At 37.7% G+C, this 26,801-nt stretch overlaps 1 protein-coding gene across 1 annotated transcript in view; it reads left to right on the top strand.

Moving 5' to 3' along the window:
- The window catches only part of PTPRR (protein tyrosine phosphatase receptor type R), a 225,217-nt gene that overhangs the window by 108,036 nt on the left and 90,380 nt on the right, over positions 1-26,801 (top strand). Inside the window, 4 exon segments of the mRNA XM_047066390.1 lie at positions 503-616; positions 3,672-3,827; positions 10,500-10,610; positions 23,128-23,390. Coding sequence (XP_046922346.1) covers positions 503-616; positions 3,672-3,827; positions 10,500-10,610; positions 23,128-23,390 — 644 coding nt within the window.

The following is a 26,801-nucleotide window of genomic DNA, read 5'->3' as shown; positions in this document are numbered from 1 at the left end:
CAAATTATGAGTACCATTGGCTTCTTTACCGGAGTTTGAAAATGCATTATTGCACCTTGTTCTTTTGCCTTGCACTGGCAGTGGATCACTACATAAAGAAACTGCCAAGTCTAGCATCACAGAACCTACACAGCATGTGACTGTGTGTGAACACAAATTAAAGATGTCCTAAGGCTTGGATGGCTGAAATGTACTTGGCCGTATACTCCAATCTGTCATCTGGCCTTAAGCTAAAGACCAACACACATTTCAGGGAAATTCCTTATGAATTGATTATTCCCTAGCTTTATTTATTATACCTAGACAAATTGCATCATATTTTTAACTAACATCATTTAAAATTTCACATAAAATGTCCCTAATCTCCATTAAAAATGCAATAAAGCACCATGTGTATGAATTTCTCAGTCACAGAAATTGTCATGGTCAGCCATCAGCGGGCACTGAATGTGGAACCAAAAATTTACTATAATTTTGATTTCTTTTTTCCTCTATTTTTCAGACACTGCAAATGGATGTAAACAGGCTGAACATAACCTTGCTTCGGATATTCCGCCAAGGAGTGGCTGCAGCTTTAGGACTCTTACCCCAGCAAGTGCACATCAATCGCCTCATTGTAAGATGCCTACGTTTTGCATTCCCAGTACAAACTTTGATCTTTATTGAAGGCTTTAGTAATAAAGAGCCCCCGTGCTACAGTTCTATGGCCCAGGAGCCAAATCTGGCATACCACCTCTTTTTGCAAGGAAAGTTTTATCGGAGCAAGCCTCACCCATTTGTTTACATATTGTCTATGGCTGCTTTCGTGCTACAATGGCAGAGCTGGGTGGTTCGCTAAATTGAAAGCTAGAATATTTGGCTAGTTGGCCCTTTCCAGAAAAGTTTGTCAACTCTCTGATAGTTCAGGGCTAGCTACTATCCCGATAGATATGAACAGAGGGGCTGAAAATACTTGTCTCACCAACCTAACACTACTCCCAAAATATTCTCCTTAAGAGTGAGAGCTTCTACATCAGTTAAGACACCATCTCCAGACAGTATCTATTTAAACCCTTCAAGTGTATCAGGATGAAGGGTACCAAATGCACAAGGCAGAGGATTTCGAATAAAGAATAAAGAAGACCCAACCCTTCAGGACAGCAGCACAAATGGAATGCATGAATAGATAAGGCTGGAAGTCATGAGAAAACTTAGATGGGGATCTGATCTGGGGTGGGGATGAGGTAAAACTGAAGGATCTTTTGTAGAGGGCCCACTTCAGACCTATCTATCAGTCACCCACATCCTTTCTTTCCCCCTTTCCTCAGTGTTTGGGAACCTTGATGTCATCCAACTACACGTTCCCATCTGCATGTGAAGGTGGGTGTGAGCAAAGGCAAAGAAAGGCAAATTCAAATCATAAGATTTTCTCTTTGTAAAAATCTAATTACCTAAGGTTCCTGTGAAAAGGGGCTTTGGGATCATCTAATATCTCACTGCACATACCCCTCCTGTAAATTCTTACGCTCTTGCTTAGGCTTATCTGTCTATTGCGTCAATATCTGTATTTTCAGCTACAGAGAAGAATTTGCTTTTTATTTTGCTTTAGAGTTTTTGTTTCTTTGAGTTTTTTCTGTGTGTGGAGGATGAATTGTTTCAGACCCCATGATAGCTTTCATTCCGTGTCAACTATTTCTTGAGACTAAATAAACTTAAAAAAAACCCAACTGTAGTTTTTAACACAGTACCATTGAAGAGGAAATACAACACTCCCCAATATCCTGAAAGAATTAAAATTGTTTTTTATATCCAGGGTATAGCCGGCTCAAGTGAGAAGACAGGGATTACAGATGTCTTAGATCTAGACCTAAATCTTTTAGGTATGCTTAGATATCTTGGATATACTTTTGTGTGTATAGATTTAATGAGCATAATAGCCCTTTGCAGGGATGAAAAATAGTTTTGGAACACACAGGGAGGTATATGCTTATCCTCAGAGAATGCTAGTGGCATTTATATACATATATATATATATATATAGTTTGTTTTTAAGAGAGTGCGAGTGGGGGGAAGGGGCAGAGAAAGAAAGAGAATCTTAAGCAGGCTCCACGCTCGGTGTGGAGCCCAACACGAGGCTTGATCCCACGACCCTAGGATCACGAGCTAAGTCGAAATCAAGAGTCAGATGCCTCAACCGAGGCGCCCCTATATATGTCTGTTTCTAAGAGCAGTTATTATAACAGATGAAGCTATGATGATGCAAGAGGCAGTAGAGCACGGTGCTTTGGAGGCAGGCAGACAGAACCGTACTGCATTTCAGCCTGACCATGTCCTACCGTGTGACCTTAGGCAAGCCACTTAACGTTTCTTCATTTGCAAAATGGAAACTATGATACCTATGTCCTGGAGGTGTTTTCAGCATTAAATGGATAACAGATTTAAGGTACCTAGGAGTGTATCAGGCACAAAACAAGTCATCTATTCCTACCATTGTGGTTATTAGGTCAGAAACTGTTTAAATTATTATATACATGTTTCACGTCAGCATTATGCTGTATTTAGTCTTTGTCTGATATCTCCTGCAAACACAGAAACGTTTTTTCTGGGTTTCCAGGAGGACACTGACCCTGCATCTTAGTGTATGTGCTGCCGAAGTGAGCATGATACTGCATTTTATACCTGGCTGAACTTCTGATAAATTGCACTGAAAGATCGTTGTCTAGCATGAGCGAACTCCATGCATCAACAAGAAAAGACTAACAACAATTCCCTCCATAAGTGCAGTGTTATTTCATTATGTCATTTTTGTGTGGTATTTGTTTTGTGTGTGCATGTGGCATATCAGCCATTTATGGTAAGAAATACCGTGTTTCCATTTCAGCTAAGGAGGTAATACTAATAGGAAAGTGCCATGATATTACTGCACAGCATATGCATTTCTACCAAGGGTAGATTTTAAAAGTATAATATACTTGAGGTGAAAGACAGGATCAGGGAAGCAACTTCAAAGTTCATCTAGCATCACCTTCCTTAGTTCAGCCTTTACGTTAATACAAGTTATAAGAAAAATATATGGAGTGGTGGTGTCTAATAATTGTACCATTATAACAGGTTTTATTTAATTCATTTGGTTTAAAAGGTTTTTTTTAAGTTTATTTATTTATTTTGAGAGCGAGAGCAAGTAGGGGAGGGGCAGAGAGAGAGGGGAAAGAGAGAATCCCAAGCAGTCTGCACACTGTCAGCACAGAGCCTGATGCAGAGCTTGAACTCACGAACCGTGAAATCATGAACAGAGCTGAAATCAAGAGTGGGACGCTTAACTGACTCAGCCACCCCGGCGTCCCTAATTTATTTGATTTTAAAATGCCTCTTTAAACACAAAATACTTCGGGAACGTCTACACGATATGTTTCAAAAATCACAATATGGAATGGAAATTAAACCAGAGTCCAATGAAATATAAAGATACAAATCTTAAAGTGTCAACTAATTGAAAGAAGGCCATTGGAAAATCTCAGGCTTTGGGCTGTTAATACTGAGTGTACCAGATAACTAATAAATGTGATTGCCAAGATGCCTTTGGACATTCTAGGGTTCTGATTTTCTTTAATGTTTCTAGGGGGAAGGTGAAAATATTTCCCAAAGCTGTTTAAAATGCCTATTAATGTACACAAATAATTTGCTTTTACTAGGGAAAGAAGAACAGTGTTGAACTATTTGTGTCTCCTATAAACCGAAAAGCAGGAATTTCGGATGCTCTCCCATCTGAGGAAGTGCTGCGTTCACTTAATATAAATGTCTTACATCAAAGTTTATCTCAATTTGGAATTATAGAAGTCTCCCCTGAGGTATGTTGTTCATGGAATATTTCATTTAAAAATGTGCACAGTTAGCATGACATGGTAACTCGATTCTGGGAGGTGTTGAAATGAAAGCTGTTTATTGTGTGTTATTTGATAATAAAAATCTCCCTAAGGGTCAGAATTCTCTGATCTTCATACTTAATATGTTTGTTCCTTACGGAATTTATTTTCACATCAAAATTCCACTCCGAGGCACTTTCTTCTCCAAATCTTTATGGTCTTGTAGCTTCTATTGACTTATCCAGTAAATCGTGTTGAAGAAAAGCCATTTGGATATATTTGTCGGTTGATTACTTGAAACTGAAGTGTCCAAAATTACACCCTTCTATTCTCTTCTTCAACAGGCGTACTCCTCACTGCCTTCATTGTCACAGTGGTTGCCAGATACTTACCTTTGTCCACAATCTAGGAGTTCATTTGAGATGTGGTTTTTGTTTTATTTTATTTTGCCTTGTTTTCTGAGGAACATAATTTTAAGAACTATGAATGTATTCTTCATAGTGTTTTCTAAATCTGCACTTTTTAAATTGCCCCCACCATCTCCGCCATCCTCGCCCCTGAATAAATTCAGTCCCTTTTTACCTTCTGCTATGTCCCATTCTAACAAACTTGCTGGAATGATCATCATCCTGAATGCATTTAATTAAATTCACAGAATCATAGACTCAGACTCAGGAGCATATGTGAACATTTTACAGATACAGAAACTAAGGCTCATAGAAATCAAGTGACTTCACCAAAGTGACAAAGCAAATGAGGTATAAAACAACCTTTGACATCTAGACATCTCGACTCCTAGTCTCTTCCCCTATGCAGGGAAGCACAATGCCTCTCACTTCAGCAGATATCACCGGGGGTGGTATAAAAAACTTTGGTCCAAGACTGAGCTTGAATCCCAAAGCCAGCACGTAAGATGTGTGTGACCTTGGGCAAGTGATTTAATCTCTATGAGATTAAGTCTGTCTTTGGCATAGTATCAGCCTCTCTGAGCCTCAGTTTCTTCATATCCAAAATGGGTATAGTAAAAAAAAAAAAAAAAAAAAAGGTGGGGGAAGTATAGTTTTATCTTATAGACTTGAAATATGAATTAAATTTTAGAAATATATGTGGAAGTCCTCACACAGAGTAGGGACCAAACAAATATAATTTGGATGCAGGACAGTTTTTTTTTATTGGCAGAATGAAGATGTATTTCATCATTGAGCCATGACTGTAACAACAACCTCCAGCCAGTCTTGCTGCATCTAGTTTTGCTCTCCTCCTTGCCCTCTCCGTGCTCTGCACAACCCCAACACACACACAAGGGATTTTCCCTCTTGTCACACAGAGTAATCTTTTTCAGAGCAGATCTGGCTGTGCTCTCCTAATGTCATGATTCTTGATTCTTCTTTGGCTTCCTAATGCTATAGAATCACATCTAGATTTCTTAATATGATATATGGTCCTTTGTGCACTGGGCTTTCTGATTGTTGGACAGCACCCTCCTAGTTTATGCTTCAGCACCTCTACACTCAGTGAGTACCAGGACACCCCCATACTCTCTTCCCTCCATGCTTGTGCATATGTTGATCCATCTGTACACCTTTCGTGGTTCAAGATCAGTCTACTATATAACAAAGCCTTCCCTTGTGCTTCCACAGATGTGGGCTCTTGCTTTGTGTTCTCACTGAGCTTAGTGCAAGAAGCCCTTATCCCGTCTTGGTCTTCAAATCTATTTCTACCCTATAGGCTCCTTGAGAACATATGCCATTTCACTTTATCTGTTGTCTCCACCCCTTCATTCAGACGCTGGCATATAATGGGCACACAAATAGACAAGCAGTGTGCTAGGTAGTGTCCAAAGTTGGACAAATAAATGAATAAACAAACAAGTAAATAAATAAAATACGATTTTGGCTTTCAATGAGTTTGTATTCTAGTATAGGGCAAATAAGATATAAGCAGATAAGGAGAATACATGGTAATGTTACCACACTGGGCCATAGGAGCTTTGAGGAAGAAAGCCCCTCATTTCCTGCTTCAGAGAGGCCAGGGGAAAAGGTCAATATGAGCCTAAACACCCAAACTCCTCCTCAACCCTGATTGCATGTGACTCTGAAGGGCTTCCCTTTCGTATCCAACCAAACACCATTTTCCATATCTAGGCCCTTGACAGACGGCTTTGCACACTATCTTGCCCAGGACAGTGCTGTAAAATTTAAAAAGACCATTGGGTTTATTTATTTGCTCCCACAATCTTTCAGTGAATATTATAAGCACTCTTCCCTGTTGCTTTATTCTGAGTTTAAATGCCACTCTGAATGCTTTAGGAATACAGCAGCTTAGTGAGTCATCCAGATTTGCAAACCAAGAGAAGCTCACCAAACAAAAAAACCAGTAAAAATTAAGTATTTGTCCTCCAACACACCTCAGCCCAGTGATAATGAGGGGCTTGTCACAGAACTATTAGCCCACCATAGACCACAGGTCTGTAGTGTAGTTGAATAATGGAAGTATACTTGATGGGCAAAATGTGATACTTTTTATGAAAGTGTAGAAATTTAGAAATCTAGGAAATCTAGAATCTAGAGAATATTACCTGACAGGAGACTGGGAAGTATTTTAATTGGATATGAGGCATTTCAATAAGGAGAGAAGGATGGATTGTTTGTGGCTTTTTGTTCAGGCACTTCTAGAATGGACCCAGCATTACCCTCTGACCTGAAGTCTTAATGCAGAAACAGGAGAAAGCCATCTATGGTCCCGGGCAACCTCAGCAACATAGGGTCCAAAGGGGCACTGCAAAAGCATTTGTTGATATTTGTTTAAGCTGGTGATGGTATTCTGTTTCTCCATTTCTTTATTCATCTTTGTCATTAACACTGATAACAACTTATGCCTCAACCCATTCTTTCACATTTTTATTCCAAATTATCACTGTGCTGTGCTAACATGTTTATTAACAGAAAAAAAAAGAATATTGGTATTTTGGTTTCTCGTCCTTTATCTGGATTAGAGAACACTGTGAATGCAGTCTCAGAGCATCTATTTCTAAGTTAATATGCATTACTTTCAGGGAAGGACATGTTTTCCATCGTTGCCGTTTCTTTATCTGCTTGATTTAATTGGAAATGACTCTTGGGAAACAAAAATACCAAATACAGAATTACTTTTGTTTATTCATCTGTTTTCACTTTAATCTAAGTTTTGGGGGAGAAAAAGATATTATTTCTTTTATATATTTTTATGAGCTGGAACATTGTAAGTGCTCCCATATTTTTTTATTATAAGATGCTCATAAAGATAAAATTAGACTTCCTGTTGCCTAGTAAATTAAATCTTAGGGAAATAAAATGAAATTCATTGTTTTAGTTTCTATTTTTAAATTTTTTTATAAAATTAATTAAAAATTAATTAATGACTGAATTAAATATCTATTGAAATAGTAAGTTTTACATTGATAATGCAAAAGTGATCTAGGATTTGCTGTTGTTGTTTAATGGCGAATTATGCCAGTTTGGCAGGTCTTGTGTTTCAAAGGAGGAAGTTACCTTCCTTACTAACAGGCCAAGGTGCTGAATGATACTTTCATGGAATATTCACATACAGAAAAAAATACATACCAAATAAATATATACCATTTCCCATGAGCATGGTGATTATTCCTTGAAACTAGAATTGTTCACTTTATGCATAATACAGTGGACATTTAGCATTTATCTAACAAAATTATATTGTTGTAGGATACACCTTGTTTATCTACCTAACTCAATTAACCAGATAATTAAAATATTTCCACTTCATTCTTATTCTGTGTGTTTCATCTCTTCTAAAAAGATATATCTCCTAAAGCCTCTGAATCATGTCTTCTAGCATTTGGGATGTCTCCCAACACTTGGGATCAGAATTGTTTAAAAAAAAAAAAATTAAGACAACTATCGTGCATCAAATTATTAAACAATGCAGAGAAGCCGTATTGTGGGTACAGAAAACAGCCCAAATTTTAAGTAATAAACAAAATTCATCAGCTTCTTTCACTGCAACAGAGTTAAAGGGCAAAGCATGTAGGTAGATGTAGCTATGATATAAGACGTAAAGATAATACAGTGGCATTGGGTTTGACCTGACTGTGGAGCCTCTGAATTATTGAACCCTTAGCCCTTTGACAAACTGTAAAGGCATCACATTAACCTTATGCAAAGGTTAGATTGGAGATTCCTGTGAATTATACTCTTTTGACTTGTGGGATCTTAACTACAAACTTTTCCATTTATTACCCTATCCTTATCAATTTTTTAGATCTCTGTACAAATATAGTAGTGCTCAGCAGTAATAGCATGACTCAGAAGGAAATCTATTTACCAAGAAAGCGCAGTGACTAAGTTCTAGGAGTTCAAAACAAGTGCCTTTCTAACTAGGAGTGGGGGAGTGGGGGTAGGAGGTTAATTCTTCCATCATCACCACTTTGGTTAAAAGAGAAAACAAAACAGATTTGTCTTAAGCAGAAAGGAACATGTTGATATTCCAGAGGTGTCGAACTATAGCAGAAAAAGAAAGAAAGAAAGAAAGAAAGAAAGAAAGAAAGAAAGAAAGAAAGAAAAAGAAAGAAAGGAACCAAATCAGGTTAGGAACACAAAATCTCTTTCCACCCACCTAACCACTGCTTTTTATCCAAATTTTACATGAACTAAAGCTCAGATCCTCATAGTTAAATTTGACAAGTTTAGGCTGTCTACTTGAAGGCTTAACTAGTTTGCTTTTATAGCAAGCAATAGTTGTTATTTAGTTGCCTGTAAAAAACTCATTACCATATTTATACCTGGTTTCTACAAGAGTTGGGTTTTTTTCTGATAGTTTCCAGCTATGTTTATAGAGGTATTGTATTAAATATGATCTGGCTGAGGTCAAAGAGTAAAAGACAAGTCACCACTTGAATGCAAGATTTCCTTTCCAGTAGGATACTTGGTTTCTAATCATTTCATCAAGCAAGTATTTTCAGATTCTCCCTCAACTGACCACTTACATATTTTTCAAATATATACAAGTCATTTCTTATATCTACGAATTTGTGTCTTAGAAAGTAGGCGAGATGTTACAGTGAGCATATCAGTGTTTTATATGCAAAGGCAATGGAAATTCAACTATGCAAGCAATAGGAGTCTGCCTCAAATCATTTTTATGATCACAATTGAACTCCAAGATCCTTTCTGCTCTGTTTTGTTCAAGTCCCCAGCAACTTGAGTTCCAGGATAAAAGTTTTTATAAACTATTTTTTAAGGCAACTATTTTTTTTTGTCTAATTTACAAACATTGAATGTGTTGTATTTTTTAAAAAGTCTTGAAAAATAATTTAATGATAATTTCAAAGTTCAGACACCTACAAGGACAGGGGTGTTCTTTTTCTTCAAGAATTTTATTTTTGACACAACTATGTATTTCTCATGATTCTGTGGGTTGACTAGGATCAAGTAGGTGGTTTTTCTCTTCCACATAGTAGGAGCTGAAGTCACCCCAGTGGTTACATTAAGCTGGGCACTCATCTGCCACTGGGGTGCCCAAGATGAACTCTCATTCTCCATGGCCACTATCCATGTGTCTTTTTCATCATCAATATCTTGTTGTTCAGGGCTTTCTTAATTGTTGGAGGCAATATCCAAAGACAGACAAGGACTCTCACCGAGGGAAATAAAAGGCATACTTCAACAAAACGGAAGTTTAGATGAGCAGAAACATTTGACTTGATTTAGCATTTATATTTTTCCCAACTGTAGGCCATTCAGTTTCAAGCTAAAGTTTCCTTAACTATGAATCTTTAAATTTCACTGAATTATAAAATTTAATTGCCTTCTAAGTTGTGATATTAATAGATGTGGGTTTTTTTTTAAAGAAGGAGTGGGTGAAATAAAACTAAGACACTCATTCACATTTTATTCAGCTTCTTCTCCACCCTTTCACCCACTAAGCAGCAAGCAAAAAAATTTTAAAGGCACAAGTAAAACTATTTATCTTATTTTTATTTCCAAATAATTCTGCACTTTTTGATGCTCCCTGTTGCTTTAAGTAAAATATAATATCCTAACAATTTGTAGGTGGAGGTGAACTTCAATCAGGTGGAGGTGAACTGCAAAAGTAGACTGCATTCAAAGGAAAAAAAAAAGATTTGATGAAAGAGAAAAAAAGGAAGGAAATGATCCTGACACTGTTACTCTGTTTATAAAAGCATCAAGAGATTTTGTATGCACCTGTTTCACTTTTGTTTAAAGTCAAGAGCTGCATTACAGCACGTAAACCAGGGTGTTGGTGTTGTGGGAGGGGACTTAAAACAGTAAGGAAAGCTTCAGAAACAGTTTCCTCAACACAGAAAAGAACAGAACTCTTTTACTTATGAACCAGGTAATTTCCCAGAGAGACTGTTGGAGGGACATTTACGAAGTCTAGGACCCAATATGCCATGTCCGGCACGCTCGCTCCTGCACAGGAGATAAAATCATCTCTTCATGTATAGGGACGGCTGTCCTCGTCTCAGATCAGTTTGAGAAGCAGCTCTGGCAGCGGGGGATGTAGGTGTGTTCTACTACACTGAATGGAGTGAAGCTAAAAATATGTTGAGTGTCTGATAAGAACGCCATTCTCCTCAAACTCTCATTTAACGTCAGACTTTCTGTTTTGCTTTTAAAGAAAAATGTTTTACAAGGGCAGCATGAAGCGGACAAAATCTGGAGCAAAGAAGGATTTTATGCTGTTGTCATTTTTCTCAGCATCTTTGTTATTATAGTAACGTGTTTGATGGTAAGTTTGCTTCTTTATATATCTTATCCCTTACTGAGCCACTGCTTAATACTATGGGATACTGTCATTCAAACGAATGTTGAAAAGACTGGGAACAGAAGCAAGGCTTTGATCCTATTAGACTGGGAATATTTCATATCTGACGGCAGAGTGATAGCTAAGGAAAACCTAAGGAATTACAGATTCTGACCTGCAGAATAAGGCTGTAATTGCACTGAGGCTTTTAGTAACTTGATCAACCCTGGGAATGAAGCTTTAGAAAGTGATTTACTGTGGTCACTGGAGCCCTCAAAGTCATTAAAGTCTCATGGGCACACTTTGGGCTTACTTTATTTCTTCTTTTATATCATCTTTATGGAACTCAGGACAAATTTTAAAAAGAAACGTCTTAGGGGCAAGCTTATATCTTTAAGAATCGTTGATTTCCTTATTTATTTTTAAAGATAAATAGCATTAGATATTAATGCTATTAGATAAATAGCTAAAGATAGATAGCATTCTGCGAAATTCTAGGCATTAAAAGGGATGATCATAGGCTCAAAGGCTAGATAATTCACTGTCGACTAACTTTTTAGGTGAATGAATTTAAAAAGTATAAAAGTATACATGGCAAATAGTTCTGTAAATTATAAATTATAAATGCGTAGCCTTTAAAAGTATATTTCTAATTAAAAAAAAAAAGAACCCAGAGTAAACCCACTAAACTAGGCAGCTCTATTTTGTATTGAGGGAGTTAACAGTTACTTTTCAAATACATTGATAAAATTTTCCTATTCTTTCAAAAATTCTGTGATGTACTTTAAAATATTTGATGTTTACAAAGGGGTTTAAACATTTTTTTCCTTGTGCTATGTTCTTTTTAATTTTGTACATTTTCAAAAATATTCCTTCCTTAGCTCTTAAATGCCCCCAAAAGACATCACACTACATACTATTCAACCAACAGTATTGCTAAGTGTCTTATTGGTTTTTGTTCATTTATGTTTCCCCTGCTGGGGAGGGGTTTATGTTAGAAAGATTAGGGCTTAGTTGGGAAAGGCAGAGGCTGAGTAAGTCTAAACTTGAAGGATATAAAACATTTAAGGCCTTGAACATGGTGATGATGGGCATATTTCCTCGAGTCTAAATATAGGAAGCAGTAAGGACACCCTAAAGCTTCTATCATCATGAATTCAGAAGCGTCTGGTCTCCTATGGGCACACATTTAGCAAGATTTCTAAGAATTGTGACACAATAATAAAAAGAGTAACTTAAACATTGAGTAAGAAATTTGATTTTTATGTATTAAATGGTGGAGACTGAGAGGGAAAAATTTAATGAGACAAAGTTGGAGATTTTAGGGAAACTATGACTGAGACCTCTGGGCATTTTTTAGTATTTTAGAGGGTGTGTTTTGTTGTTGTTGTTGTTGTTGTTGTTGTTGTTGTTGTAATAGTTAATTGCACTATTTTAACATATGCGGCTCTTCCTTAATCTGAGGAATCTTGAGGGCTTTTTTCTCTCTTGTCAGTCACAATTAGAGTGTTTTTCTGCTTCATAGATGAAAAGATGGGAGGAAGAGGAGAATTCAAGGAGGTTGAGAGTGCTAAAAGCAGAGACTGCTGGGGGGGCATTGGGAGGGGTGGACGGATAAGATTGGGCAGAGCAAAGGCTAGGGTAAAGGAGGGAAGTGGGAAAGCAGATTCTTGAGCAGCCTCTGAGTCCTGGAGGGCAGAGAGAGGCCCAGCAGAGCTTGCTCTTACCATGTAAGACTCGGTCCAGGCTCTGCCTCTCTAACTCAGAAGCACCTGCATATCCAGCATGACTGGATAAATCCTTTCATGACATATTGCTCTCATGAGGCAAAAGAATCTGTGGTGGCCACACTCTCAACCCCTGGGGGCCAGAGACTAGCTCTTCTTTTCCCAGTTTCTGCCAAGCATCAATGTAAAAGTCAGAAACCTAGATAAGTCTGCTCCACATTTACTAGAACAAATCGAGAAAGGAATGTTTCCAAGGTGTGGGTGATTGCTGTCCACTGGGTTGGCAGTTAGATTCATCCATTCATTCAGTCTACAGATTCCTGCAGGGGATACACTGTGGACCTGTGGTTGGCACTGTGGCCAAAGGAGAGAACAAGATCCCTGTTCTTGTAGGACCTATACTCTAAAGGGGGGGGGGGGACACAGATAATAATTTAGTACTTTTTTTTTAAACAAATACTGAACATGCTGCATGATTCCAAGTATTTGACCTTCTGGAAAAGGCAAAACTTTGGAGATAATCAAAAGATCAGTGGTTGCCAGAGGTTTCAGGGGAGGAGATGGATAGGTAGAGCACAGCGGATTTTTATGGCAGTGAAACTATTCTGTACAATACTGTGGTGGTGAATACATGGCCTCATGGATTTGTTAAAACCCATAGAATGTACAACAAAAAGAGCGAACCCTAATCTAGACTACGGATTTCGGTTAATTATGATATCCAGTATTGGCTCATCAATTGTAACACATGTGACCACACTAATACAAAATGTTAATAGGGAAAATTGTTTAGGGAAATAGGGGAGAGAGGGTATATGAGAACTCTGTACTCTTTGTTGTTTTGTGTAAACCTAAAACTGATCTTAAAAAATGAAGTCTATTCATTTTTTTAAAAAATCATATATTGTGCAGTGCTATGAAGAGATACCTTAATAGTGAGTGAGCGGAACAGAACCCTCAGAGACTTCCAAGATATGTGACAATGTGGGGAGAGGGCCTCCCAGGCAGAGGACAGAGCAGTTGAGGTGGGAATAAGCCAGCCTCTCTGGGCTTAACAAGAAGGGTGGAAGCTGAAAGTTTTAAGCAGAGCTTTCATGTGATTTGATGTGTGGATTTACAAGAGCAGGTGCTCTGCTGGTGAAGAGTGGTTGGGGACAGAACATGAGGCAAAGCTGGGAGCAGTAGGACTTTTCTGGAAGCCATTGTGTTAGCCTGATGACAAAGATGATGATGGCCCAGAGGAGGGATGGTGGTGGAGATGGAGAGAAGTGAACGGTTGCGATTTATTTGTAAATGGAAATGACAGGATTTGCTCCCTTCTCATGGAGAAGGAAAGAAAGAAATTAAGGTTGACTCCTCATTTATTTGGCTGAGTACCTGGCTGGTGGAGCTCCCATTTCTTGGGCAAGGAACACGTTGGAGGTGGGGGTAGTGAGAGAAACAACACTTTTCATGTGTCTTCCAGTTGCCCTTGAATAAATGAAAGAAGTAGAATGATATATTTCAAACACAATCTTAAATTTTCATGAGAAAAGGTCGCTTTGAAAAGTCACAGGGAAGGGGTGCCTAGGTGGCTTAGTTAGTTGAGCATCTGACTCTTGATTTCAGCTCAAGTCATGATATCACTGTTCATGGGATCCAGCACCATCAGGCTCTGTGCTGATTGCGCAGAACCTGCTTGGGATTCTCTCTCTCCGTCTCTCTCTGCCCCTCCGCCGCTCGTGTACACACACACACACACACACACACACACACACACACACACTCTGTCTCTCTCTCTCTCAAAATAAATAAATAAGCTTTAAAAAAAGGGAAAAAACGTAACAGAGGAACCAGCAGTATACATGAAGGAATTAATACTGATAGAAAAATTCTGGAGCACCTGGATGGGTCAGTCAGTAAATTGTCCAACTCTTGATTTGGGCTCAGGTCATGATCTCATTGTTCGTGAGTTCAAACCCCTCATAGGGCTCCATGTTGACAATACAGAGCCTGATTGGGATTCTCTCTCTCCCTCTCTCTCTGCCCCTGCCCCACTCTCTCTCTATCTTTCAGAATAAATAAATTTTAAAATAAAAAAAAGAAAAATTCTACCTACTCAGACTGAATTTAACATGAAGTTAAGTTTATCTGATGCAACTATAACACTGACATGTCAACAGTTCACATTTAGGGACTTGTCAAATGTGATTCTCTAAAAAAGCTTATCTTTGCTCAAGTAGTTTTGATAGTGACCTTGATTTAAAGTAAGTTTTTTACTTGGCTCTCTCAGTAATAGTTGTGCTATCACTTTTGCAATTTTCAAACACATAATATTCTGATTCTATTTCCCATGATTTTGTTGAGTCCATGCAAAAGAAAAGACACAATACAGAATTTCCCCTCTGGCAATAACTATATGTATGAGAGATCAAATACCATTATTTCGATCCAGCCTTCCTACATACCACAGAAACAAAAGGCATATGGTTTTATTATGAAATTTTATAGGTAAATTGCTGTAATGGTGGATTATGTGTGCTATGTAACAATAACATAAGGCTTGGCAAAATTTTTGAAATGTGGCATATTGTTTACTTTCCTTAAAATAAAAAAAAATTATATTGCCAGGCATAAAATTAGACATGCATGACATTTTCAAATGTGTGACTTATTTAGCACCTCTCAAATGTGAATGTAGAGTGGGTGGAGCGACAAATAGACAAATACAATTTTCCAAGGAAAAGTGTGTGGGCAATTTCCAATCCATTCAGTCTGTTTTAGGTAGGGGAAATGTATTACTAAGAAGAATTAGTTATTAAACTTCAATAAACAATGGAAGGAACATTTATCGTCAAAATTAAATCTTCAAATGTACTTAGAGGTTTATTACAAAGTGCAAAGGCATTTATGAAACGTAGGTAGAGATATCTACAAGCCAGATTGCTTCTGGAAAGCAATTTTAGAAAATACAGGAAAAGAGCTCTTGATGTCAACAAAAGTTTTAGCATGTTAGACCCATAAAAAAGCCAATTATTAGTCATGTAGAAGTTTTCTAGTCATGGTCTTGGTAGCTGAGACAGGAAGTTGTATGTCAGATCACCTGCTATAGCCTGAGCCCCATGCAGTGAAAACATGTCACAGGTGGACATAAACAGCTACCCTCTTCTAATTGGTTATATATAATTGCTAGAGACTGAGGGAAATGGGAATAGATTTCTGGCTGGAATGATTTGTTTACAGAACCATTTCTGTAAAACATACCATTTTCAGAGTAGGCATGTGCCTTGAAGCAATTTTTAATTTTGTTCTATCTTAATAAAAACTGTTTACTTCTTAAGTATTAAGAATGCAATCCTCTTAATAATAAAAATAATAACAATAGTAATATTTAATGTCTTCCCTTTATTGCACACTTACTGGTACTAAATTGGCACTAAATTTACTGTGTGGTACTAAATACTTAATGTATTTTTAAGCCACTTTATTGAAGTATGATTGACATACAAAAATCTGTACAGATTTAATGGATACAACTTGGTGAGTTTGGAGATAAATATATACCTATGAAACCATCACCACCATCTTTGTCATAGATCTTCCTATCACTTCCAAAAGTGTCCTCCTGCTCTCTATTTATTTTTTTATTATTTTTTGAAAGCTTATTTATTTTGAAAGAGAGAGAGATAGCACATGCATGCATGAGCCAAGAGGGGCAGAGAGAGAGGGAGAGAGAGAATCCCAAGCAGGCTCCATGCTGTCAACGTGAAGCCCAACACGGGGCTCAGTCTCACAACCCTGGGATCATAACCTGAGCTGAAATCAAGAGTCAGATGCTCAACTCATTAAGCCAACCAGGCACTCAATTTTTTAATTATTATTATTCTGTATTGTGATAAGAACACTTAACATATGATCTACCCTCTTAGCAAAGTATTTTAAGTATACAATGTTGTATTATTAACTATAGACTCCATGCATAAACACTTAATGTATTTTAGTTTGCTAATTTTACTGATGAGGAAACCAAGATCCTGAGAGGATCAGTGACTTGACCAAGAGCACACCAAGGGACTGGGTAATTATATTGGGGAGAGAGGAGGATCTGTCCTGTGCACTGTCGAGTATCTAGCAGCATCCCTGGCTTCTGCCCACTAGATGCCAGTAGCACCCCACCACACACCCTAGTATGACAACCAAAACCATCTCAGAACATTACCAAATGCCCCTGAAGGGCTAAATCCCTGCTGGTTGAGAACCACTGTCTTACAACTTAATTCCATGACAACCCACCTATTGCCAGGTAACAACATCTTCCATTCTTTCCATGTTTTGTCAACCAAGTCTCTCTCTTGAGTATTTTTTTTAATTTTAGGGAAAGAGAGAAAGAGAGAGAAGGGGGGGAAGGAAGAGAGAGAAAGAGAGAGAGAGAGAGAGAGAAAATCTTGAGCAGATTCCATGTTCAGTGCAGAGCCTGATGCAGGGCTCAATCCCATGACCCTGGGATCATGACCTGATCCAAAATCAAGAGTTGGATGCTCAACCAAATGAACCACCCAGGTGTCCTCACTCTTGAGTATTTTTAAGGTGTCTTGTAAGCATTATATATTCTCCAAGGCGTAGGCATCAGTTCTACCTAATCAAAGGCGTAGGCATCAGTTTATACACATATGACACAGATTAAAAAGCTGACCTGTAACCAGCGATGAAGTAAGCCAATGACTGTAAAAATATGTGGCAAAGGTTCTTCAGCAAGAACATAAACTCATGAAGTAAAGAAGGACTTTGGACTAGAGCTACTTGTATACCAATATAATCATAAAAGTTACCTGTCAAGAGCTATTGAGAAAGCTGTTATTTCCTTGGCTGTCTCATTTTCATTTTTGAAAATAAATATTTGCTTCTCCAAATTTTCATTTTAAAAATGAAAATATGCTTCTCCAAATATTCCACTTTGGAAATGAAAATATGCTTCTCCAAAACCCAAATGTAAACAGGCAATCAAATGTTCTGATGTACATATTATATTCAGATGTGAAGAACTAAGAATATATAACATATGTATTATCTTTTATTAAAGATATTTTTGTGAAGGTACAGATATATTTGTTTCTCTTCTCATTCAAGTAAATAGCTGGCTTGCAATTAAGAAATAAAAAGTTAGGGACACCTGGCTGGCTCAGGCAGAAAAGCATGCGACTCTTCATCTTGGGGTCGTGAGTTTGAGCCCTATGTTGGGTGTAGAGATTACTTAAATAGATAAATATTTTTTAAAATAATCAATAAAAATAAATTAAAAAGATGTCCTGCCTTAAATTCTATTGCCTCATCTTTTAGTAATTATGTATTTAACTTAGCAATCTTGTGTTATCTTATTGGTACTGTTCTAGTATTTCTAGGATTTTGTTTGCGCAAAGTGGTGGCAAAGTGCCTTTGAGGGTTATGAAAACTGAAGAGAAGCAGTAAATTAACCCCCCCCCCCAGTCCTTAGGCATCATACACAGGGTAGGGATATTTATCTTCAATGTTTTCTATCCTATAGCTCGTAAAAGTAATTATAATAAGAGTAAGAAGATTTGTCACTTAATACTAGATGTCTTGTTTTTTTCTTATGCAGTAATATTTCTCATAGGAATATTTAGCACCATCATTTTCAAAAATTTAAGATTTAGCTTTACCCTACCTTTGTCAGTGAACGCCACCAGTATAAAAGTTTCCAGTGTATGAGGAAGTGAACTGAATAAAAGACAAAAAGGATTCTTTTTAATTGCCTGACAGTTCAATTTATAAGAACGCATTTGTAGTTATACTCCCTAGGTGCATAGTCCTTTTCCTTAAAGAGAGATTTTAATCCACAAAAGATATACTCTTAGATTTGGTGGTGTTGAAAGCCAGTGGTGAGAACCGATCTGCAGCAGATGTGATGTCAGAGTCAATCGTTAAGAATGATAGCATGGCAAAGAGCAGCACCAGAAGTAATGTAAGGGTGTGGAAAGTACATGGGTCTGCAAAGCAGAACTGCCCCAGGACTTGGATCTGCCCTCGCTGACTGCTGACTTTGGGCAAGCCACATGATTCAGATGGACTGTAATTTTTTCAATGTATAATTAAGTCAGAAGGACCTATAGTGATCATCCTAACTCTGATTCCATCTGTATCCCTAATTTCAAAGACACTTAGGGGGCACATGCACCCCAATGTTTATTGCAGCACTGTCAACAATAGCCAAATTATGGAAAGAACCCAAATGTCCATCAACGGATGAATATACACATACACAATCGAATACTACTCGGCAATGAAAAAGAATGAAATCTTGCCATTTGCAACAACATGGATTGAACTGGAGGGTATTATACTAGGCGAAATAAGTCACTCAGAAAAAGATAGGTATCACATGACTTCACTCATATGTGGACTTGAGAAACTTAACAGCTGATCCTAGGGGAAGGGAAGGAAAAATAAGATTTAAAAAAAGAGGAAGGCAAACCGTAAGAGACTCTTAAATACAGAGAACAAACTGAGGGTTGATGGGGTGGGGAAAGAGGAGGGAAAATGGGTGAGGGGCATTAAAGAGGGCACTTGTTGAGATGAGTACTGAGTGTTGTATGTAAGTGATAAATCACTGGATGCTACTCCTGAAGACAAGACTACAAGGTATGTTATCTAATGTGAGAATTAAATAAATTAAATAAATAAATAAATAAATAAATAAATAAACAAATAAATAAATCACTTCATGTACAATCACTCCTATTTCTTACCTCTCTGCCCAAACCTCTGTCTTGTTATAATCCGAGATGTTGGACCTGAGACATAATTAAATTTCATTTTCACTCATTTTTACATAATTTCAAAACTCCCTTTTATATCACAATTTCTAGTTCTTCAGTTCTTAATTTTGAGTCATCTTTCTCATGAGTTTGGGTTAATTTTTTCCGGGAAATGTACACAGGCAGTATATTCCCTGACACCTTGTGTATTTGAGATACTATTAGCTTCATTCTCATGAACTTCAATTTATCGAGGTGTGGAATTCATGCATTTTTTTGTAAATGCATTTTTTCCTCAGTCACAAAAACTCTCCCATTTTCTCCTCACATTAATTCTTTTTTCAACTGACATGTTTTTTGACTGAGCACCTTTTTCATTCCATATCTCTAATTCCATGAGAACAGGGTATAGTTTATTTTGTTCATAGCAGAATCCTCAGTAGGTCTTACAATACATGACATTCAGTGGGCACTGAAAAATAGTTCTGAATGATTCACAGCTCTCTCACTTAGTCTGGTTTATCGTTCACAGTGACTTTTCTCTGACTTCTGTATGCCATTGTTTCCCTTGTTTTCACCCTCTTCTCTTTATCTTTTTGCTATATATTCCAGGCAATCTCCTGACTTTGCCACATATGCCACTGGCTGTGTTTTCTGCATTGTCATTTCCGTTCTTTACTGCTTAAAAGATTTTCATCCTGCTCCCGAGTTTTCAGCTTTTAAAATTCTTTTCTTCTTCATCTCAGTCTGATACCTTTTCATCTTACATTGTTGTGTTTTGCTTCTTTTTGATTTTTTAGAATATTATTTTGTTAAGCAGAATTTTTAACAACATATTTTTTGCCCATTTTAACCATTTTCTACTTTTATTATTGTAGTAAAGTTGACATACAATGTGTGTTAGTTTCAGGTGTACAATATAGTGATTCAACCATTCTATATATTACTCAGTGCTCACCATGATAAACATAGTCACCACTGCCACCACACAATGTTATTATAGTATTATTGAGTCTATTGCCTATGCTTCTGTTACTTCTACATTGTATAAATGGAAGTTGGTACCTCGTAATCCCCTTCACCTATTGCCCTCATTACCCTACCCACTTCCCTCTGGCAACCACCAGTTTGTTCTCTGTATTTATGAGTCTACTTCTGTTTGTTTCTTTGCTCATTGGCTTTGTTTTTTAGATTCCACATATAACTGAAATTATATAGCGTTTGTCTTTCTCTGATTTATCTCATTTAGTATAATGCACTCTAAGTCCATCCATGTTATTACAAATGGCAAGATGTTACTCTTTTTATGGCTGCGTAATATTTCATTGTGTATATATGCCATCTTCTTTATCCATTCATCAATGGATGGACACTGAGGTCACTTCCATATCATGGTTATTGTTACTACATAATGCTGCAGTAAACATAGGTATGTATATATCTTTTCGAATTAGTGTTTTCATTTTCCTCAAATAAATACCCACAAGTGCTACCAATGTATTTTAAGAACATTAGACAAATATTTTCTAAAATTTTCCTGAAATACATTCTCAAAGGTATTTATCTTCTCCATTATTTCAGATTATTTCTTTCTCAATTTTTTTCTCAATTTAATTTTTCTGTTTATTAATTCTTTAACAAATATATATATATATATATATATATATATATATATGTATATATTTTTTTTTCCAGTAGATTTCAAATATAGATATAACTAGAATTTAAAAGACTTTGAAAGAAAGACTTAGTCTTAGGACTAGATAGAGTGAATGTGATTGAAAAGTGCCAAGAAAGCCCTCTCCCTTAAAATATCACTCGTTCAGCTAATGGATTTCAGACATTAAACAAGGGAGTTCAGTTGGCCTAAAGCTTTTTAAAATGCAGACATTGTCAGTGCTGTAATTACAGACAATGGGTTAAGTCACCCCTTTATGTGCATTAACTTATCAGGTCACTTCCTGAGAACATACTTGAAGAAATACAAGGGCATCTAGTTTCTTCTTTAAGTTTATTTATTTTGAGAGAGAGAGAGAGAGAGAGAGAGAGAGAGAGAGAGAGAGAGAGTAGAGGAGGGGCAGAGAGAGGGAGAGAGAGAATCCCAAGCAGGATCTGCACTGTCAGTGCAGAGCCCAACATATGGTTCGAACTCAATGAACCATGAGATCATTACCTGAGCTGAAACCAAAAGCTGGCCACTTAACCAACTGAGCCACCAACTAGGCACCCCAAGGGCATATAGTTTTTGCGGTAATTGGAGTAGAGGAGTCAGCATTAAGAGAAAAAAAAATCAAATCATTATGTTGTATGCCTTAAACTATATAATATGTCCATTACATCTTAATAAAACCAGAAAAGATAAAATAATTTTTTTTAAAAAAGTTGAAATAGGGGTACCTGAGTGGCTCAGTCAGTTGAGTGTCTGACTCTTGACTTTGGCTCAGGTCATGATCTCATGGTTCATGAGTTCAAGCCCTGCATTGGGCTCTGAGCTTACAGCTTGGAGCCTGCTTGGGATTCTGTCTCTCTTGCTCTCTGCCCTCCCCCCACTAGAGCTTTCTCTCTCTCAAAATAAATAAATAAACATTAAAAAAAAATTCTCTCCCTCTGTCCCTGTCCCTCGCTTGCATACTCTTTCCCTCTCTAAAAAATAAAAGTCAATCATAAATTAAAAAGGAAAAAAAAATAAATAAAAATAAAAAAGAAAAACTTACTAAAAGAGAAGCCTGAGGATGAGAAACAAACTCTACTCCCTCACAATTCAGTCCATGGAGGGTTCGAGCAAAGTCAGCCCAATTCCTTCAAAAATTTAAAAATGACAATCCAGGGGCGCCTGGGTGGCGCAGTCGGTTAAGCGTCCGACTTCAGCCAGGTCACGATCTCGCAGTCCGGGAGTTCGAGCCCCGCGTCGGGCTCTGGGCTGATGGCTCAGAGCCTGGAGCCTGTTTCCGATTCTGTGTCTCCCTCTCTCTCTGCCCCTCCCCCGTTCATGCTCTGTCTCTCTCTGTCCCAAAAATAAATAAACGTTGAAAAAAAAAATTAAAAAAAAATAAATAAAAATAAATAAATAAATAAAAATGACAATCCTACCATTTCTGAAGTGAATTAGCCATTCCAGAAAGGGCTCTGAGAATGGAGGAAAGTAATATGTTTGCTTTTTCCTACATGCATTCAAGATTAAAAAGGAGAGGGGTGCCTGGGTGGCTCAGTCGGTTAAGCTCCCGACTTCAGCTCAAGTCATGATCTTGTGGTTCATGAGTTCGAGCCCTGCATCAGGCTTTGTGCTGACAACTCAGAGCCTGGAGCCTGCTTCAGATTCTGTGTGTGTCTCTCTCTATTCCTCTTCCCACTCGCACTCTCTCTCTCTCTCTCTCTCTCTCAAAAATAAGTATACATTGAAAAAAATTTTTTTAATTAAAAGGGGAAAGAGGTAAGAAATGAAATTCTGGTTATCCAAATTTTTCTTTGATAAGTGCCCTACATTTAAATTTTTCAAGAAGTTACAAGATATTCAAGTTAATACATGGCTAGTGTGGATATTTACCAACATAAGAAATTAAGATTTATAACATAACCATGTTTTCATTAATATTTTACAAGATTTTATTCTCCCATGTTGTACTGGATGAAGATCTCTGTTTCTGTAAATGTCATCAGCCCATACATATTTCATGGCTCTTCCTTTCATCAGCCTTCCATTTCAGCCATTTTGAGTAAAGATTTGCATGTGATCAAACTGACATGTGGCACTTTCATAAAATTAGCCAAATTTTCTTTTGAATATACATTTGAAGAATAGATCCATTAACACATTTGTTTAACAACTAGAAATACCAACTATATCCTTTTGGGGAAAAAAAGCTCAATATAATAAAACTGAGAGACCATTCTGGAAGGCTTTGCTTAGTTGTATTATCATTGAACCTTCATTTTAGTTTGTCTTCTGGGTCGGGTTGGAAGAGATTATATTTTGTTGTTTAGTGTGCAAAATATGACAGCAAGACTTTGTATCTCCTTCTATAGATTCTTTACAGATTAAAAGAAAAGTTTCAGTTTTCCTTGCGACAAGATAAAGAGAAAAATCAGGAGATCCACCTATCACCCATTGCATTACAGCCAGCACAGTCTGAGGCAAAGACAGTCAACAGCATGGTCCAGCCCGAGCAAGCCCCAAAGGTGCTGAATGTGGTTGTGGACCCTCAAGGCCGATACACTCCTGAGATCAAAGCTACCACCGCTGTCTGCCCTTCTCCTTTCAAAATGAAGCCCATAGGACTTCAGGAGAGGTAAGAGCTTTTCTGTATCCCCCTACAGGTTACTTTTTTTTAAAAGATTATTCACCAATTAAAAATGATAGAACCAGAGATGATTGGCATATTGGATTTAAAATCGTTTACTGCCATCTTTCTATGTTACAAAGAATCTAGCTATGTTACAAAAATATTTTCGTTACATCAGATTCCATTTAACCTGTGGAGACCCAAGCCAAGGTCATCTTCAAGTACAGAACAGCTTCTATAATCAAATGTACTGAGTACATTTTAAGGGCTGATGATGTAACATAACACTATCTCCTTTAATTGTCATTGGAACTCTGGTAGATAGAAGGACTAGGAATAAACTTAAGGTATTTCCTACCAAAGCCCACATTGTTTGATGTGAAGTGGGAAGAATCATTGTCACAAATCAATTTTTTTTAAGTTTTATTTATTTATTTTAAGAGAGTGTGAGCAGGGGAGGGGCAGAGAAAAAGGGAGGCAGAGATAGAGAATTCCAAGCAGGCTCCACACTGTCAGCACAGAGCCCGATGCACAGCTTGAACTCACAAACTGTGAGATCATGACCTGGGCCAAAATCAAGAGTTGGACACTCAACCAACTGAGCCACCCAGGCACCCCACAAATCAATTTTTTATGAAGTTGTCCCTCTTCTTCTTCTGAGCAAACAGTAAATCTCAAAATCCATGACATTTTTTTTAGTTGCCTTACCTGCCTTTGTGATGTACTTATACTGACACATTCTCACTCAAAACAAAGCCAATATATGAAAACCATGATATGCAAAGTACATAAAAGAGCTAATTCTTTACTTCCCCAAAAATATCAAGTAAAGCTTTCCCAAGGTATTTCTTTCTTTTTAATTTTTTTTACATTTATTCATTTTTGAGAGACAGAGAGAGGCAAAGTACAGCGGGAGAGGGGCAGAGAGCGAGATGGACACAGAATCTGAAGCAGGCACCGAGCTATCAGCACAGGGCCCGACATGGGGCTCGAACTCACAAACCGTGAGATCATGACCTGAGCAGAAGTAGGACGCTCAACCGACTGAGCCACCCAGGCGCCCCCCACCCCGACCCCGCATGGTATTTCTTAAAGTAAGAAGCTTCCTATCTATACTTAAAATATGAATGGGGTACTTGGGTGGTTCAGTCGGCTAAGCATACGACTCTTGATTTTGGCTCAGGTCATGATCCCAGGGTTGTGGGATCAAGCCCCCCATTGGGCTCCGTGGTAAGTGTAGAGCCTACTTAGGATTCTCTCTCTCTTTCTCTCTCTCTCTCTGCCCCTCTCCCCCATTCACTCCCTTTCTATTTCCCTTTCTCTCAAAAAAAAAAATATATATATATATGATTGATGTTATATCCAACACTGCATGTGAGGGTAGTGGGGGAACTGAGAGGCTCTCAAGGTACACTCCCCTGATTCATTTTCCTCTTATTTTCCTATATCTTCATTTTCTGTCACTGTCCTTTTTGTTGTCTTAGGTTTTCAGATCACATCTCTAAATATATTTCCCATCACACACACACACACACACACACACACACACACACACACACACATTCATACATGCTACATCCCTTCAGAAAATATTAAAACTTCAGAAGACCAAAGTGGTCATTCAAATTTTTTGAAATATTGTCCAAAAAAATGAATGAAGTAAAAAGAAAGGGATTTGTTGCAGTGATCTCTAAAGTCCTATAAAGGGAAAACACTTTGACTCCATAACAGAAGAAAAACAGAGAGCAATCAAGTCTTCCTTCCTTCCTCATCACCCCCAAATACTGATTGGTTTCCTGATGGATCCATGTGGATCTCCAGGTACTATTTTCTTAGTTGGGCTAAGAAAATACTGCTGTCTGGGCTGTAGACAAGATGGAACTTTCTCCTGGAGACTAACCAGGAGTCAGGAGAACTGGATTCCAGACCCAGCTCTGCCCTTTGCTGGATTGAGTGGCTTCATATGCATCATTCACCTATCTGGGCCTTACTTTCTTCATCTGTAATATGAAGGGGTTAAACTTGACTTCTTTGCTTCCTTCAGGCTCTTTTGCTTTTGTCACTCAAATGAGTTTTGTACATTGATTTGCTTCCAAATGAAACCTCAAAGCAAGTATCTGAGGTGATGTACCACAAGCGGGGTGGCAGAAGAGATTTGCTCCGATGAAAGCAATAAGGTGGTCATTTTCTACAGATGATTTAAAGATGATAATAAAACTACCTAAAAGTCAGACTAACTTTTACTATCATCGTGCACTGCCAATTCTAAGCAAGGCCAGTGGTGATAGAGTAGAGTGTATTCGTTGCCTCATTGGTCATTTTCAAACTTTAATCCTTGCTATTTGCACACTTGCCAAATTTATCAATGGCCTAAACACCAAATACAAAGCACATATTTCATTTCTTTTCCCATCTAGCACCAATGTCTACTTCATTTCTAAAATCTTCTCCTTCTTTGGCCTCCAAGACACTATCCTTCTGGCTCTCTGGTGGCCACCATTAGGTTCCCACCTAGATTCCTTTCTTCCCTTAGCTTCCAAGTTCCATCAGAGAGGCTGATTTGAGCTGGAGGCACTGCTTTAGGAGCTATCCGGGTGTAAGGTAGCATCAGAAAAGGTGGTTGTGGTTGGATTACTTAGGGAGGTGGGTCCAAGGTAAGAAGAGGGAGTGGGGAGTAGGAAGGGCATCTGGAGAGGGAAATTCAAGTGTCACTTCCTCCGGAAGCCATTCCTTCCTTCTCCTTTTTCCTCTAGCCCACTTCACCAATATTACTCATTCAGTTTCATCTCCTCTGCCCCCTTCTACTTTAGCTCCACAACCCTGTGTGCATACAGTATTTATAGCATTTCTCAAGTGTACGTAAAACTAATCTATCTTATCCCATTGACTAAGCTTCTTAAGGACACATATATGGTTTACATGTCTCTTACATGTAGAATATAATTCCTAAAAAGCAAAAGCTCCTGGAAATAAATGCTTGCATGAATGAACGAATGATCAATATGTAATGAATAATTCTCAGGTGAGCTTTCAGATGTAGGGAAACACTGCTTTTCCCATCACCCCTTCTTCCTCTATTCTCACCCCATTTTTTCTGCCATAATTCCCTGCTAAGATGGTATAGTAATGTTTCAAGGGTGGTAAAATATGACAGGTGTATAGTGTTCCATGCAATCAAGAAACATTTCTGAGAGTTTTAAAAGCCTTAAAACTTAATTTATGCTTATGTGTTCTAATGGTGTCTTTAAAATAGACTTGTGTTTTATATCCCTCCATCTCCTGATCCTGAAGTGAAATAATAATCCCTTGTTTATTGTATGGAAATCTGGCTTCATTAAAATCTCCATGAGACCATAGAGGCTGAACTATGAGTCACTTGTCCCCAAAATATTTTGGGTCATGCCATATAAATCTCTC

Source organism: Lynx rufus, unplaced genomic scaffold (genome assembly GCF_022079265.1).
Source record: "Lynx rufus isolate CCGP_SWC_20201006 ecotype Redwood Valley unplaced genomic scaffold, mLynRuf1.p SCAF_7, whole genome shotgun sequence".
Classification (NCBI taxonomy): domain Eukaryota; kingdom Metazoa; phylum Chordata; class Mammalia; order Carnivora; family Felidae; genus Lynx; species Lynx rufus.
This window is presented reverse-complemented; position numbering and strand designations above follow the sequence as displayed.